Source organism: Rhinatrema bivittatum, chromosome 8 (assembly GCF_901001135.1).
Source record: "Rhinatrema bivittatum chromosome 8, aRhiBiv1.1, whole genome shotgun sequence".
Classification (NCBI taxonomy): Eukaryota; Metazoa; Chordata; class Amphibia; order Gymnophiona; family Rhinatrematidae; genus Rhinatrema; species Rhinatrema bivittatum.
This window is the reverse complement of record NC_042622.1, coordinates 17,848,586-17,866,134: the sequence shown is the minus strand read 5'-3', so window position 1 is coordinate 17,866,134 and position 17,549 is coordinate 17,848,586. Positions and strand designations below refer to the sequence as shown.

General features: G+C 46.2%; 1 protein-coding gene and 1 long non-coding RNA gene across 9 annotated transcripts in view; one reads left to right on the top strand and one right to left on the bottom strand.

Annotated features, from left to right (window-relative positions):
- Positions 1 to 17,549, bottom strand: part of SYCP2 (synaptonemal complex protein 2) — a 752,024-nt gene that overhangs the window by 159,936 nt on the left and 574,539 nt on the right. For 7 of the 8 annotated variants that reach the window (XM_029611557.1, XM_029611556.1, XM_029611555.1 and 4 more), the window contains 4 exons: positions 16,047 to 16,095; positions 12,286 to 12,460; positions 11,480 to 11,541; positions 10,094 to 10,279 (listed from right to left, as the gene is read on the bottom strand). In XM_029611557.1, coding sequence (XP_029467417.1) covers positions 10,094 to 10,279; positions 11,480 to 11,541; positions 12,286 to 12,460; positions 16,047 to 16,095 — 472 coding nt within the window. The remainder of the gene's footprint in view (positions 1 to 10,093; positions 10,280 to 11,479; positions 11,542 to 12,285; positions 12,461 to 16,046; positions 16,096 to 17,549) is intronic. The other variant, XM_029611561.1, reaches the window with a different exon arrangement.
- The window catches only part of LOC115096642, a 112,091-nt gene that overhangs the window by 6,804 nt on the left and 87,738 nt on the right, over positions 1 to 17,549 (top strand). The gene's annotated exons all lie outside the window — the stretch shown is intronic.

Sequence of the window (17,549 nt, the reverse complement as noted above, 5' to 3'; positions counted from 1 at the left end):
ATTTGAGTAGAAAAGCATCTGGCACAAAGCTGAACTTGCTTGGAAGAATGGAACAGAACTCTCCACTTTCCAATTTATCTTCAACGCAAACAGGTCCATGGTCAGTCATTCCCATGAATGTTTACCATCTCTTGGTCCAATAATCACATGTGTGATTGAAAATCCAACTGAGGTGGTCTGCCAGAATGTTGGTCATTCCCAGGAGGTACATTATCTGAAGGTGAATTCTGTGACTAAGAGCTCGTGCCCAAATCTTTTGGGGCTCCTGACAAAAAATCCAAGAACTTGTTCTGCCTTGTTTGTTTACATAAAGTATTGTCACTAGATTGCTAGGATTAGAGTCCACTTGCCCTGCAGCAGGTGAGTGAATGCTCACAGAACGTAATGAATTGTTTCCTGTTCCAAGAGGGTTATCTGACAGTGGTGCTCCATCAAAGACCATGTCCCTTGAATGTAATATCGCCCTGTGTGCACCTCCCCAGCTCATGGTGGAGGTGTCTGTTGCCAGTGTTACTTGATGCGGGAGGATTCTCCAAGGGGACCCTAATGTGAGGACTTCTGGCCTTAACCACTTTCTAAGAGACTATCTCACACCCACTGGTAGCTTGTGACGCTGTAACAAAGGTTGTCATAGTTGGTCACTGTGACCGAAGGGCCCCCTAGAGAGGTTTCATATAAGACAAGCAAATTGTACCAAGTGAACAGTGGCTGCCATATGACTAATGACGATAAGTTGTTGATTGATACCGCAGTACAAAGCTTTGCAAAAGAGTAGATAGGCAGGTTGCCCTGTTCTTCAGAAAAATGCCTTCTCTCCTATTGAGTCTTTCCAGGCTCCTATGAACTGGATTCTCAGGGTTGGAACTAGATTTGATTTGCTGAAGTTGATGACAAACCCCAGAGACTGAAAAAACTGTATTGTTTGACCTGACTCCGGTTCTGGAGGGGCCTGTCATTAGCCAGTCATCCATTTAGGGGAAAAACTGATACACCCTGGCAATGAAGGAGGGCTGCTATAACTGCCAGGCACTTGGAGCTGCTGATAAGCCGAAGGGTAGAACCTGAAGTGACAGTATTGATCATTTACCCTCAATCTTAGGTATTACCAGTCAGTTAGGTAAGTTGAAATGTGTGTAAGCTTCCTTCAGGAATGCACATCCAGGTCTCTGCCTGGATACAGGGAAGATAGTTTGGAGGGAGTTTATTTTGAGTATCTCTTTCTTCAGGCACATATCCAACTGTCATAAATCCTGGATGGGTCTCAGAACTCCTGATATCTTGGGAAGAGGGATTAGTTCTACTACCCATTGGTGAAGGAACATGTCCACCTCGGAATGAAGTTGGGATGAATGAGACATATCTGGATTAAATGAACAATGATGGTGTCCTGGAAGATGGAGACAAATGTATAGGCGGTACCTATACATAATCCTGAGTACCCAGTGATCCTCTTCCACTCCTGGAGGAACAATTGAATTGGACCTCTCACTGAGGGAGATGGGGGCTTTGCTTGAGACTACTGGGCCCATCTCTGGAAGGAAGTGTTTGTTGCTGCTGTACTTAAGGGGCTTGGTAGTGCTGGTAGATGCAGAAGGGATGATGCTGGAAGTATGCTCATTTGTATGAGAAGTACAGGCGTCACTGTGTTGATGGCTGATCAGTGATGGTCGATAGAGACTGGAGAACCATTGTAGTTCCTTGATTTGTGTCATGGTCTCCCTGATTTTTTTTTCACCAAAAAGGTTGTTTCCTGAGCATGGAACATCCACCAGCTTGTCATGGACATCCTCCTGTAGCCCACTAGCTTGCAGCCATAACATTTGTTGAGCTGCAATAGCAGGGGCTGAACTCCTAGCCGCTAAAACAAGACACAGCTCGAGAGCAAGAGATGATGTTCACATTCCTTCGCTTCCAGAAAAGTCTGGTAATATGCCTCATGTTCTTCATCCAGGTAGTTCATGATAGGTCTCATCCTATTAATACAATCATGCGAGTTTTGCATCATATACAGCTGGTGGTCAGCTATGCATATGTTGAACTTTGAGCTTTGGAAATATTTCTTTCCTAATGAGTCAAGCAGTTTTGGGTCCTTTCCCAAAGGGTTATTCAAATGGCCATGAAGAAGACAAGATTCTGATTCCACCACCACCAACTGATGGGGAAGCTGGACTACCCAAACAACAGGCAATTGCTGCACCCTGTATTTCAGGTTCAGTTTCCTTGCTACTGGAGTACAAGAAGCCAGATCTTCCCACATTCTGGTCTGGAGGTCCTGAAGAATTTAATGAACCAGCAATGCTGCTGGCTTTGAATTCTCCAAGAAAAGGAGGATATCAAACATATCTTTGTGAGGAACTTAATCCCTCTGTATGTGACTGCTGAGGGTTTTTCCCTAGTTTGTCCGGGAATTTTGAGTATGATAAATCTTCTGGAGGCAAGAAATATTCCAGTAGCTTCAGTGGAAAGTCTGAAGGCATGCTTGTTGAATCCGCCTCTGAGTCAGATGCATTGCTCACCCACGATCCTGAAGAGGACCAAGATGACCAGGGACCTTGATGTTCCCAGGTGTGAAGCCTCCTGTGGGGCCTGGGAGTTAGGCCTTCTGTGTCCTTCCTCCTCTGAAAGGTACTGAAGGAGCTGACCCTTGGGGGCTGGGATAGTGAGTTGCTGCACTGGGATGGACATGGCTGGGACTCCTCCTTGAGGGAACAGATTGGCTGGAGTTAGAATTTCCTGGCTGCCGCTGGCATAAATTGATGTAAAAAAAGTTCTAAGCAACTCATTTGGTTCAGTAATTGGGTCCCCTGTGCCAGTGCTGGGGAAGCTTTATCTTTTTCTGTGACCATGATGAGTTCATCACTCTGGTAGGCATCCCCTGAACTTCAAGGAAGTGCCCCTGTCTGGATCTCCTGAACTTGCCCTGATACCGGAACTACCGGTCAAACAGTGCAGTTGGGATCTGGGGTTTCTAATTTTCAGGTCTGTGATCCATCTCCGATGCCACAGGAGGACCCATAGTGGCGGATCAGTATAAAACACATGAAAGGGAGCCATGGAAATCTTCCTGGCCAAAAAGAAAGTCACTACCCGGCTCTTGCCAAGACTCCTGCACCAATTATGTTGAGGCCTCTGACACCTGGCATCTTGAGTACTTCTCTGTTGAATGCTTTGACAGTGTCGACAGCATCTTATTCACCGATGGCACTGGATGCATCAGGGATGCTGAACTGTTCTGTGTTGATGGTACTAATCGAACCACAGCCTCATGCTTCAATAATGCCAGACCTTTTGAGCTCTAGTGTTTCAACAGTGCCGACCTATGGTGATTTGATGGCACTAACCACATGAGGCTGCTGGTGCTGATGGCTCCAGCCTAGCAACAGAAGACACTGGGTCTTTCACTGGTGCATCAGACCCTGTGCTGGTGGTGCCAAAGAACCTCGGGCCTGTTTCTCATGCCCTGACAAAGCCATGTCTGCTGATGCTTGGCGCATCTTGAAGCCCTTACTCGATTCATTATACATAGAGCTCACAGATGAGAAACAGCTGGATAGCCTGATTTATTTGTGATCTATGGGACATCCAGCCACAGTTGTAACAGTTAGAAGATTCATGCTATGACTCAAGCACTTATAACAGAGGTCATGTCCATCTGTCATATGTTTTGCTCGAGATTCAGTTCTTGAAGCCCAGGCATGTTCCTGTTCTTTATTTCTTCTTTTTCAGTAGCATTGAAAGGAAAATTAGGACTTACCTGATAATTTTCATTCCTGTAGTACCAAGGATCAGTCCAGACTGCTGGGTTATGCCTCCCGTCCAGCAGATGGAGTCAGAGAGAAACTGAAAAGGCACCACTGATATACCCTGGTGCGCCCCCTGCGATCCTCCAGTATAATCCATAACAAAGCAGTATGAAATTAGAAAACAATGGCAAATTCTGTGACTAGCTCAATATAAAGATGAAACGTATATGAACATGTGGAAAAAACGAGGAAACCATGAAAACAAGCAAGTGCCCGTAAAAAACGGAACCCGAAAAACACGAAAAAACAACAGTTGCGGGACTCTACACTCTTCACTGAAATGGGCGGGCGTCTGGACTGATCCTTGGTACTACAGGAATGAATTATCAGGTAAGTCCTAATTTTCCTTTCCCTGTACGTACCAGGATCAGTCCAGACTGCTGGGAAGTACCCAAGCTGCCCTAAACGGGGTGGGACCCTGACAGTCCCGCACGAAGCACACCACTGCCGAATGAGTCCACCGTCGGAGCGCGCACGTCCAAACGGTAATGTCTCGCAAAGGTGTGCAATGTCTTCCAAGTAGCCGCTCGGCAAATTTCCTGCGAGGAAATAAACCCACTCTCTGCCCACGACGCCGCCTGGGAGCGCAGAGAATGAGCCTTAAGACCCTCCGGAACGGCGCGACCTTGGGAAATGTAAGTAGACACAATCGCCTCTTTCAACCAGTGTGCGATCGTAGTTTTTGAAGCTTTATTTCCCTTCTTTGGACCACCCCACAAGACAAACAGATGATCAGACAACCGAAAGGGGTTGGTAACGTCCAGGTACCGCAAGAGTGTCCTTCGAACATCCAACTTGCGAAGTTCCGGTTGCCGCGACGCCTCAGCCCCGTCCACCGCAAATGCCGGTAGGTCCACCGTCTGGTTGACGTGAAAGGCGGAAACTACCTTAGGCAAAAACGAAGGAACGGTACGTAGAGAAACCCCCGAATTAGAAATACGGAGAAAAGGTTCCCTACAAGACAACGCCTGAAGTTCCGAGATTCGGCGAGCTGAACAAATAGCGACGAGAAAAACAGTTTTGAGAGTGAGATCCTTGAGAGTAGCCCTTCGTAGAGGCTCAAACGGAGAAGTACAAAGACCCTGGAGAACCAAATTTAAACTCCAAGAAGGACAGATAGGTCGCACCGGGGGTCGCAAATGTTTAACTCCCTTTAAAAATCGTGCAACGTCCGGATGCATGGCAATGGAAACTCCGTCAAGTTTACCGCGGTAACAGCCTAAGGCCGCTACCTGCACACGCAGAGAATTATAGGATAAACCCTTCTTTAGACCCTCTTGCAAAAAAGTCAGAATATGAGACACCGTAGCCTTCCGCGACGGCACTTCCAGACCCTGACACCAGGAGTCAAAAACCTTCCATACCCTGACATAAGCAACCGAGGTAGAGGGCTTACGAGCCTGCAGAAGAGTAGTAATGACCGACTCGGAATATCCTTTCCTTCTCAATTGCCGCCTCTCATAAGCCAAGCCGCTAGACAAAAGCGATCGGCCTGGTCGAAAAATACTGGACCCTGCCGAAGGAGTCGAGGCAGATGACCGAGCCGCAAGGGGCCGTCCACCGCTAGATTGATGAGGTCGGCGAACCACGGCCTCCTCGGACACTCCGGAGCTACGAGAATGACGGGTCCCGTGTGGGATTCTATGCGACGCAATATTTTCCCCACCAACGGCCACGGTGGAAACACATACAGAAGAACGTGCGCAGGCCAGGGAAGAGCTAGCGCGTCTACGCCCTCCGACCCGTGTTCCCTTCTGCGACTGAAGAAGCGAGCTGCCTTGGCATTCAAACGAGTTGCCATGAGGTCCAACCAGGGAGTTCCCCACCGGCGACAGATGAGTCTGAGTGCCTCGGGAGACAGTTCCCACTCTCCCGGGTCTAGTCGTTGCCGGCTGAGATAGTCTGCTTGAACGTTGTCGACTCCTGCGATGTGGGACGCCGCAATCCGAGACAGGTGCTGCTCTGCCCACACCATCAACTGGCTGGCTTCGGTTGCTACCGGTAGACTCCGTGTACCGCCTTGCCGATTTATATACGCTACCGTGGTTGCGTTGTCGGACAGAACCCGAACTGCTCTGTCCCGAATCAAAAGCAGAAAGTGCTGTAATGCTAGGCGAACCGCCCTTGTTTCCAAACGATTGATCGACCACTTGGTCTGAGGAGGCGTCCAACGTCCCTGAGCGGACTGAGACTGACAGACTGCTCCCCAGCCCGTCAGACTGGCATCGGTCGTGACAATGATCCATTGAGGCGGATCCAAATCGGTGCCTTGGAGCAAGTGGACCGGATCCAACCACCATTGTAGACTGGTCCTCGCTGGGGGTAAGAGTGGCAAAGGTATCTGAAACTCTTCCGATTTGGGGTCCCAACGAGACAGAAGCGCCCTCTGTAGCGGCCGCATATGCGCAAATGACCACGGAACCAAATCCAGTGTGGATGCCATATATCCAAGAACCTGTAAGTATTCCCATACCACAGGCAGGGGAAGGGCGAGGAGACGGCGAACGTGCGCCATCAGACGCTCCATCCTTGCCTGTGGGAGAGAAACCTTTCCCACTTTCGTATCGAACGAGGCGCCCAGAAATTCCAAATTCTGGGAGGGGATCAGATGGCTCTTGGTGTAATTGACCACCCTCCCCAAGGAGTGGAGCCGGTGAAGGACTGCCTGAATCGCATCTTCGCAGAGACGTCGCGATTTTGCTCGGATGAGCCAATCGTCCAAATACGGGTGTACCAACACTCCGTCTCTCCGAAGACTCGCCACCACCATTACCTTGGTGAACACCCTCGGAGCTGTCGCCAGACCGAACGGAAGAGCACAAAACTGGAAGTGAGATCCCAGGACCATAAAGCGCAGAAATCTTTGATGGAACTCTTGTATCCCTATGTGCAAGTAAGCCTCCGTGAGATCTAAGGAAGCCAAATACTCGCCTTTGTGTACCGCCGCTATGACCGAGCGCAGGGTCTCCATCCGAAACCGCGGTATGCGCAACGCCCTGTTGACTCGCTTGAGATCCAGAATCGGCCGAAATGTGCCCTCCTTCTTGGGAACGATGAAATAGATGGAATAACGGCCCGTGTGTTGCTCGGCGGGCGGCACAGGCACTATTGCACCCAGCGCCTGCAATCGCTCCAGGGTCTGAGCAATTCGCTGTTGCTTTACCTGAGAACCGCTGGGAGAGATAAGGAACAAATCGCGCAGGGGCCTTGCAAAATCTAGGGCGTAGCCGTGAGATATGTCGAGGACCCATTGGTCTGAGGTAATTGTGGCCCATTCCTCCCGAAAGTAAGAGAGTCGTCCTCCTACCTCCGGGATGGAGGAATGGACCGGCGTCCCTTCATTGAGCCGCCTTAGAGGTGGCGAAGGTATGAGACGCCCCTGCGCGTGCCGGCCTTCTACCACGAAAGGAAGGAGTCCATGACTGGGAACGCGGAGACGGCTGTCGGGTAGCAAAAGAGGACCCCCTTCCCGAGCGAAAACGGCGTTGCCCGCGAAACCGTCCGCGGAAGGTACCCGAAGGGCGAAAAAATCTAGGCTTGTCCTCTGGCAACTTAAACACTTTATTCTCCCCCAAAGATCGGATAAGGTCTTCTAACTCGGTGCCAAATAACAACTTGCCCCGAAAGGGAAAGGAACCGAGTTGGGCCTTGGAGGAAGAGTCCGCCACCCAATGACGCAGCCAGAGTAACCTCCGTGCCGACACAGCCGAAGACATAGACCGGGCCGAAGTGCGGAGGAGGTCATAAAAGGCATCCGCGGCGTAAGCCACCGCGGATTCTATACGGTTTGCTTGCTCTGCTTCATCCGGAGGCAGATCTTGAGATGTCAACATCTGTTGTACCCAACAAAGGGTAGCCCTTTGTACCATGCAGCTGCAAACGGCCGCCCGTACTCCCAAAGCCGAAACCTCAAAGATGCGCTTAAGCAACGTCTCCAGCTTCCGATCCTGAAGATCCTTAAGGGCCGTACCCCCTGTTATGGGAATGGTGGTATGTTTAGCCATGGCAGTGACCGCCGAATCCACCCTTGGCACCCTAAGGAGCTCCAAGGAATCCGCAGGGAGAGGGTAAAGCTTATCCATAGCGCGGCTGACCCTAAGAGTTGCCTCCGGATTATCCCATTCCCGGGATACAAGCTGAAACAGTTTATTATGAAAAGGAAAGGCATGCGCAGGCGTGCGGAGCCCGTCTAATTCAAAATCCCCTGGCTGGGAATTGGAGTCAACCTGGGGTACTGGAATCTTTAGTTCCCGAAGAACATGGGCAATCAAGGGATCCAGTTCTTCCTTATGAAATAAGCGGAGTATCTGAGGATCATCCCCCTCAACCGGGTCCGTACCCCCTACATCCATATCAGGATCCGGCATGGACGGATCCTGTGAAAGGGGGGCCGGAGCTACATGCTGAGGAGGTTTTGGAGGGGGAGCCGAAGGAGCTGGAGCAGCCTGCTGCGGAGGTTGAGGAGGAGCCGGGGCTGCATCCCCCAAGCCAAAGAGACCAGTAGAAAGTCTCCCCCGTTTATCTGGGGCAGGAGTACCCTGCTCCCATTCCGCTTCGGCCTCCATATAAGCCTTGTGGAGCAAAAGTACAAATTGTGAGGAAAAGGGATGAGGCCTCTTCAAAGAACCTCCTTTTGCTCCCACAGGTGGCAAATTAACAGGCCCTGGTAACCCGCGGGGGCTAAGATCCGGTGGGGACAGGGGGGGGGGGAGTCATCCCCTTCTTCCGACGAAACCGCATCGCGATCCGAGTCATTTAAAATGGCCGCCGAATTTTCTAAAATGGCCACCGCCCCCGGTATCGGCAGCGCGGACTGCCGAGATTTGGCCGACGCTGGCCGTGCCCCACGCCGCGGGGAAGGGGAGCTCCCGGCCGCGGCTGACCCCCGCGAGGAACCTTCATCCCCGGGAAGGCACCGGGAGCAAAGGCCCTCGCGGGAGAGCCGACGGCCCGGCTCCCCACATGCCGTACAAACAGTGCCTCAGGGCATGGTTTTTTTTTTTTTTTTTTTTAACACCAAAAAACGGCGCGAAAAACGGCGCGAGTAAGGGCTGGGTGACAAGCCACCCCTTCCGGAGACCACAGTGAGGAACGCAGGCAGTGGACACAATTACCTCGTTTTTAAATTTTTTTTTTTTTTTTTTTTTTTTAATAGCGCTGCCACCGGCAGCTAAAGTACCTCACAGACAAGTGGCTGGTGGAGCCTGCAGGGGGTGTAGCACACCCGACTAAACTTTCTTCTCCGAGGAATGAAACTTCTCAGGAGGCGGATAGGGAGAGTGACCGGCCCACCGATTAATCCTCCCCTCCTCTCACTGGGTAAGACTGAAAAAAAAACCCCGGGAAAAGGCTGTAGGGCAGTGCCCTGCCTGGCCTGCTATGGCTCCACTTATTACCAAATTAGGTACAAATCACTAATTGATCTAGTCACAGGATTTCTCCTCTATATTAAGTCAAACCTGATAGGGAAATCCCTTCACAATTCAATTTACAGGAGATCAGGACCGCAAGGTTATGCTCTCTCATCTGCTGGAGTCAGAGATATACTGGAGGATCGCAGGGGGCGCACCAGGGTATATCAGTGGTGCCTTTTCAGTTTCTCTCTGACTCCATCTGCTGGACGGGAGGCATAACCCAGCAGTCTGGACTGATCCTGGTACGTACAGGGAAAAGTGCTGTTGTGGTAGCTACTGAGGCAGTGAGGCATAAAAAGTTAGATGCAAACTAGAGAAAATTTAGAGAAATATTTTCAATGACAAACAAGAGATAAACATCTACACAGCAGTACAGTCAAAAATTGGCTGACAGGCACAAGAGTCAGTGCTCATGCAGGAACTCCTGCACATGCTCAGTACTGAGCTCGGAGAGAGTGGTCCGTTCGGCACTGCTGGATGACATTACCCATGCATCATGGCTAATTCAGCTTTGCTTGTCAATGGAGAAATGGCTTGTTATAAAATTGCCAGCCCAATCTGCATGTAAGTTTATGTGGATTCAGTGGAGGTGTTTCCAGGGATGGATCAGAGTAGGGGTTTAGACTTTGCACATATACTTTTGGTGTAATTTATGTGCGTTTTTGCCACCTCTCTTATGCAGATAGTTACAAAATTATCCCCTTAATGATTGAATACCTGGAAATATTTAGACAATAACATTTTATCTCATACTGCAAAAAAGATATTCGGAATAGCTCAAAGGAAATTTGTGTCTGTCATGTGAGGCCTAAGACTAAATGATATTCTTACTTGTAGGAAAGAGAAATAATTAGATTAGAAAATATAGTTGTGTACTTGTTCTATAACTGTCTCGTTCCTCACAGGTAAAGGTATTGCAGGTTGCTCCTCACTCTCTGCCTCAGAATTTGAGAGATCTTTGTAGCTTATGGCTTTTCTTGCTGCTCTTCGAGGATGTTTTGCTCTGTTTTGCTCCAAACTTTTTTCAGTGATAAAAGCCTTTGGACTTCTCTGGGCAGGTACCTTTGAACATTCAAGATTTATAAACCGTTCTAAATCATAATTATGCACATTAGTATAGACTAAACATAAGATGAAAGTTTTAGAACAAGAAAATTAAGAAATGCTAATTTGGAACTTGCAAACTAAGGGGGTCATTTTGTAAGCGTATCGCATGCGATTCCTAGATTGGGGCGAAGTCGAGGCAGCGTCGGCACCGGAAGAGGAGAAGTTGGGGCGGTGTTGGGGTGGACGCCGCGGAAACTTCACTGACAGCGAAAAGGTAAGACCCCTTATCGCCGCCAGTAGTGCGCCCAATAGCACCACCTTTCACAGTGGTGCTATTGGGTGCAAAAGCCGGCAGCGATAACATCGCGGTGGTGCGATCGCTGCCGGCTTTCACAGGCCCACCCCCACCCCCTGTTAGCACCGGGAATAGTGAAAGGTGGTGCTATTGGGCGCGCTACTGGCAACGATAAGGGGGTCTTACCTTTTCGTCGCCAGCAAAGTTTCCGCGGCATCCACCCCGACGCTGCCCCGACTCCTCCTCTTCCGGTGCTGACGCCACCCTGACTCCACCCCTATCTAGCTATTACGTGCGAAAAGTCCCTTTTCGCGTGCGATAGGGATAGAAAATGACCCCCTTAGAGCCTCATTTACTTAAGCTTTATCCCCATTCCATGTCTATGAGAAAAATGCTTAGTAAATAAGTTATTGTGACTTTTCTTCTTCCTTTATTAAAAAACCACAATTATATAGTTGAACTTGATTTACTTGTTTCTTCTTATAGCAACAAAATCAATAAAAATATCTTTACTTACTAAAGACATTTCATCTAATAAGGAATCTGCAAGATTTCATAACAATTCTATACTGTTTTGTGAAACATACCTATCTAATTTTACATACTGATTTTGTCAGCCATAATAACTTTATGCCAAATCACAAAGCATCTAAAGTAAGTGCAGAGCCGAAACATAACATGGTGCTGTACCTTGGGGACTGCACTTCTTTCCAATGCATGTCAGAAGGAAGGACTGCGATATTATATTTGTACCTTGTTGTGTAAGGAATAGGATATATACTGAATGCACTGCAAACCTCACACATCACTTTCTATGCATAGCTAACTGAATAATCAAACTCAAACAAAATTAGCAGCTTATAGAAAATGACAAACTCTTAAAATATAAATCTTAAAAATATATTTCAATTTGGTATTACCTTGTTTATTATTTTTCTTTCTTCGGATTTACCCTTTGGCAGACATGATTCAGGGAATTTAGCTGTAGTTAGAACAAACATTTTTAGATTGGAAACTGATTCTCTATAGTTACATAGAGTTCTTTAAATAAGAATTTCCACCATCTTTCCTTTTATTGAATATGTACTATAAATCGAAACCTAAAATACTGACCATCAATCAAAGGAATGTGAATATGTTTATACTTATACATGTAGATCATATGCAAATAAGAGGTGGCTAAAGCCACCATACTCTCGAAAGAGTTTTATAAAATGAACAAGAAGCAAATTGTCCTATTATCAAGTTCTACCACTAAGTTCAATGATTTCAAATACTCCTAAGCAAATATTACACTTTACCACATAGAAATCAAAGTCTGAGAAATCTTTCTGCATTATGAAGATTTATATTTTGAAAAAAACAGCCTCCCTCAAGCAAACTGCAATGACTGTTTTCACACCTTCTATAAATAATTTATGAATATTTCAGCTATAGCTCAGAGTAATGGCTTACAAATTGTAAAAATGAGAGCACTAGTGTTTTTCAGTAGTAGTTTATAAGGAATCATAAAAATGCAGGGAAGTTTGTGAAGGGGCCATTACTCCTCTATCAAAGATGGCAAGAATTATGGTATTTTTGTGTGTTATGCTTTTGGTAGTATTCTACTGTGGGATTTAGAAAATAAGCCACACAAGTGTTTTGACAGTCATCAGTAGAATAATACAGATTCAAAGCGGTGGGAAATTATTACTGTACATAGAAATGTCCTTAGATGGTTTATTACATTGTTCCACAATTGTAGATTTCTTCATTATCCTTTGTCTGCTGTAGCCGAACAATTTGGGCTTTTCTTTTTTGTTTGAGTCTTGTAGCCAGCTGATATCAGTCTTGCTGTCATCACATCTGTTATCTGTATCTGTGTCACTAAAGAGATGTTTCCTACTACTCTGTGCTTTAGGCTGTAAAAAAAAACACAACACAACCTATTCCTATTTTCCTTTCATAATGTGGTTTTGATATTTTTTTTTCGGTGAGGGGGTTGCTAAAGTGGTCAGTCAGATAGTGCCTTCTTTGTCACATTTTAAAGTGTCATTGTAATTTATTATTTATTATATCACAATTCATAATTACATCAAAGTGGTGTACACTTAAAAATTTGAAATAGTCTACAATCTCAGGAGCATTCTAACAATAAAACATAACACAAATAACAATAAAACCAACAAATTAAAATATATAACAACAAAATCATACATCAGGATCAATAAAAAGCAATTATTTTGAAATTAGTCGCAAAGCTAGTTTTATGAGGTTCTTTAATAAAAGGAGAAAATAATGCATGTTTTACTTATAAAATAAATTCATACTCAGTTTGACAATATAGAAAATTGAGGTATAAGAATCAGTAAATGCTGCCTATCATAAACCTTTTAGATCCTGCTCAATGAAGGAATTATTTCCTGATGCCCCTTTTTACATATCTTAGTTAACTAAGACCCAAATATGGTATAAATATGGTATAAAAAATTTTGAAGTAATTAAAAGTATATGAAAAAAATGTTCCACTTGAGGAATGTTGGTACCTAAAAGGTTAAAGGAAAGGTAACTCTCTGGGGATTCCTCTCCTACATTATGGGGCAGATTTTCAAAGGGTTATACGCGTAACCCCGAAAACCTGCTCCTGCGCGCGCCGAGCCTATTTGCATAGGCTTGGCGGCGCACGCAAGCCCCGGGACACGCATATGTTCCGGGGCTTTGAAAAAGGGGTGGGAAGTTGGCGGGGTCGTGATGCCGGTCTGGGGGCAGTCCGTGGGCAGGACCGAGGCCTCCGGCACAGCGGCTGTGCCGGGGGATGGCGCGCCAGCAGCTGGCCAGTGCGCAAAAGATACGCCTGCCAGAGGCAGGCGTAAAAAGTCAAACAAGGTAGAGGGGGGGAGATTTAGGTAGGGCTTGGGGGTGGGTTAGATAGGGGAAGGGAGAGGAAGGTGGGGGGAGAGGAAGAAAAGTTCCCTCCAAGGCCGCTCCGATTTCGGAGCGACCTTGGAGGGAACGGGGAAAGCAATCGGAGCTCCCCTAGGGCTTGGCACGTGCAAGGTGCACAAGTGCTCGCCGACCCCGGATTTTATAACATGCGTGCGCATGTTATAAAATCAGGTGTACATTTGTGCGCGCTGGGTAGCGCGCACAAATGTACCCCGTGCGCACTTTAAAAATCTACCCCATCTGTATAAGTTACTGACTGTTCAGTGAAATTTTCAGACTTATTTTGCAGCCTTGGCTGCAAGAATCAAATGGTTCAAATAGTCATTGATGCCATAAAAAGGGGAAGACCTAGGATGAATCAGGCCCCATCTCATTTCTATAATGTGCTGGTGCACTCAGAGCTCCTTTTTAGTACTGATGTGCAACAGAAAATTAAGAGAAATAGTTATAGTAAAAATATTTATTTATAGTCAATTAGGTAGTAAAGAAAGAGAATTATTTTGAGTTGTCACTATTCAAACCAGAGGGGATTCCTTGGCTTTGCATCTGCACAGGAACTATAGTACTAATATACATTTTATTTTTATTTTTTCTACACCACCGTTTGAGTCAAGAAAGCTGTCCATGTTATGGCTCATATCAGGAATAATGTAAGCTCCTGAACAAAGAAACACATCACAAAATATATGAAAACAATTAACTGAACACTAATTAAATTATTTAGTCATTTTACACCAGGGGTCAGGAACCTTTTTGGCTGAGAGCCATGAACGCCACATATTTTAAAATGTAATTCCATGAGAGCCATACAATATGTTTAAAACTAAATACAAGTAAATGTGTGCATTTTATGTAAGATCACACTTTTAAAATACAATAAGTCTCTGAAAATATTACACCAGGCCTTAAGACACCAATACATCTCCTATTAGGAAAACTGACCAAGTCAGGCTGCTATAGAGTCCTACACAGAAACTACACGCCAGCAGAAAACCTCACCTGAATCACATGTGCTGACCCTCATCTAACATAGAATAAAGAGACCAAAACGCATAACTAGAAGCATGCAGAAAAAACTGAATTGGAAACTGCAGCAAGCCAGAGTCTCTGTATGCAGTGTAACAAAGGAAAAAAGAAACATCACCCATCCTTATAAAACAAATCAAGAAATATAAAATCATCAGCAGTAAAACTGTACTAACAAAAAGAACATATTTCGAAACAGCTGATGAGTGGAATATCCAATAATTAAAAACTCATAAATTTCCAGATACCAACAAAATATTTCAAAATAGCAGATACAAAGACCCAGTAATGAAAAATAATAAGGATACAAAAAATGTTTTGCTCTGCATACCTGAGAACGTTTGATATCCAGGTGTCCTGAGATTGTTCTGAATTAGCAGGAGGAGGGGTGGTTTGCTTGGAACTTTCTCCTCTCTGTCACATACCAGCACTCTCTCTCTCACTAGCTCTCAATTACACACCTATACACACATGCTCTCAGTCACTCACATATACACATGCTTTTTCTCTTTCACTTATATAGGCTCTTAATTACACATTTACACACATGCTGTCTATCTTTTCACGCTTACACACACAGGCTTTCAATCACATAAATACATGATGTATTTTTCTCTCACACACAGACTCTCATTCACATGCTTACAAACATGTCCTCTCTTTCTCTCATTTACACACAGGCTCTCAATCACATACTCACATGCTCCATCACCTAAACCAGCTCTCAATCACACACAGACACACATGCTCTCTCTTACTTATACACACAGGCTCTTAATCATACATACACATGATCTCTCTCACACACAAAGGATCTCAATCATACACACATACTCTTTCACACAAACAGGTTTTCAATCACAAACTTACACATACAGGTTCCCAATCGTAAACTTACATTCATGCTCTCTCTCTCACAGGCAGTCTCTCAATCACAGACATACTCTCTTTAACATATACAGGCTCTTAATCACACACATACATGCTATCTCACTCACACACAGGATCTCAAACACACATGCTTGCTCGCTCATTCACTCTCTCTCTCCCCCACCCCGGGAACTCGCAGCAGCAGCCTCCTCCCAACGCTAACCTCCTTCATTTTCAGCCCTCGTGGAGGAGGAGTCCCATCGGCCGCGGTTGAAGCTCTTCTTTATTTTCCTCCGAGCCGCGCTGCACAGTCTTCTTTTCGTCGGACCGACGCTGACCACACTAGCGTGGTCTCTTCTTCCCATGCACGCACCCGATGCTCACCACTTCCTCTTCCGGGCCGCGGGGGAGGGAAGAAGAGAGCATGCCGGTGCCGCTGACTCCAGCTATTCTGCAGCATTCCGCCCAGGCTGACAGCATTTTAAGCCCGGGCGGAGGAGGACTGGGGAGCAGCTGGGTCAGCAGGGGACTGGAAAGTGTGGCGACACACTGATTTAGATTTGTCTGCGAGCCAGAATCAGCCATCAAAAGAGCCATATCTGGCTCGCGAGCCATGGGTTCCCGACCCCTGTTTTACATTAATAGACCTCAGTTAAGGAAGCTTACCCTTTTCTCTTCTTTCTTTTTCACTTCAGATGTGTTTCCATCAGGTTTCCTTAAACAAAACAAAATGGGCGTTAAGTTAGTAAAAGATTTTTATGTACTAAGGAGTAGGTTCATCCTTCCCATCTGGCTGCATACCAGTTGTACACAGGGATTCTTCGTAGCAGAAATGCCAGAACCAGGAAATTTTAAAAGCACCCACAAATGTAGCAAATTCTATTACTGGTTTAGATATAGAGATGGTTCAGCAATCCAAATATGAATCAGTCAGCAATTCATATTTTACTTAAAAACTTTTTTATAGATTAGATCCATAAAAAAATTAAATTTTACTTTACAGTTTCAAAAGAATTATTCCTTACCTGCTAATTTTCATTCTTGTAGTACCAAGGATCAGTCCAGATAGTGGGTTATCTTCCCCTTCCAGCAGATGGAGACAATTAGAACGTTGAAGGATGCTTCCTTATAAGGTAGTGCACCCTCTACTAATCCTCAGTTTGGAGTATATCAAAGCAAAGAGGAAAATCAGGATGGATCAAGAACAATAGAATTAAGTAACAAATAACAGTGCGCAAAAGACACAAAACAGTGTCAAACAACAAACTTGCAGAATGAACTATTAACCAGCCAAAGGAAAAAAGGCACTGAAGAACAATTTGAGCAGAGAGGCACTCCCAAACCCAAGGACTGATCCTTGGTACTACAGGAACGAAAATTAGCAGGTAAGGAATAATTTTCTTTTCCCTATACATACCAGGATCAGTCCAGACAGTGGGATGTACCAAAGCTTCCCTACGTAGGGTGGGCCTCGGAAAGCCCTGCTCGAGTGACCCTAGAGCCAAAGGAGCCAAAAGTAGGCGACTGTATGTGTAGACGATAATAACAAGCAAAGGTATGTAACGATTTCCAAGTTGCCGCTCGACAAATCTCCTGGAACGAGACCGATTGCATCTCCGCCCAGGAAGCAGCCTGAGCTCGAAGAGAATGGGCCTTGACACCCGCCTGAGGTTGTCGACCCACTGCAGTGTAGGCCACCGAGATCGCCTCCTTCAGCCAGCGAGCAATGGTAGTTTTTGATGACTTCCTCGGACCATGCCAGAGAACAAAAAGATGGTCCGACAAGCGAAAATCATTAGTGACTTCCAGATAGCTTGCGCAGATCCGCCGATGCGTCCGCTGAGAAGGATGGAAGCTCTACTGTCTGATTCAAGTAGAACTCGGAAACCACCTTGGGCAGAAAAGCAGGCACAGTGCGCAAGGAAACTCCCGAATCCGTAAAACGAAGGTAGGGTTCTCTGCACGAGAGTGCTTGAAGCTCCGAGATTCTGCGGGCAGAACAGATAGCTACCAGGAAAACTGTCTTGAGAGTGATATCCTTGAGGGTTGCAGAATGCATGGGTTCAAAGGGTGGACCGACCAAGATTCGGAGAACGAGATTGAGACTCCACGAAGGATAAAGAGCGTGGACCGGGGGTTTCACGTGCTTCACCCCCCTGAGGAATCAGA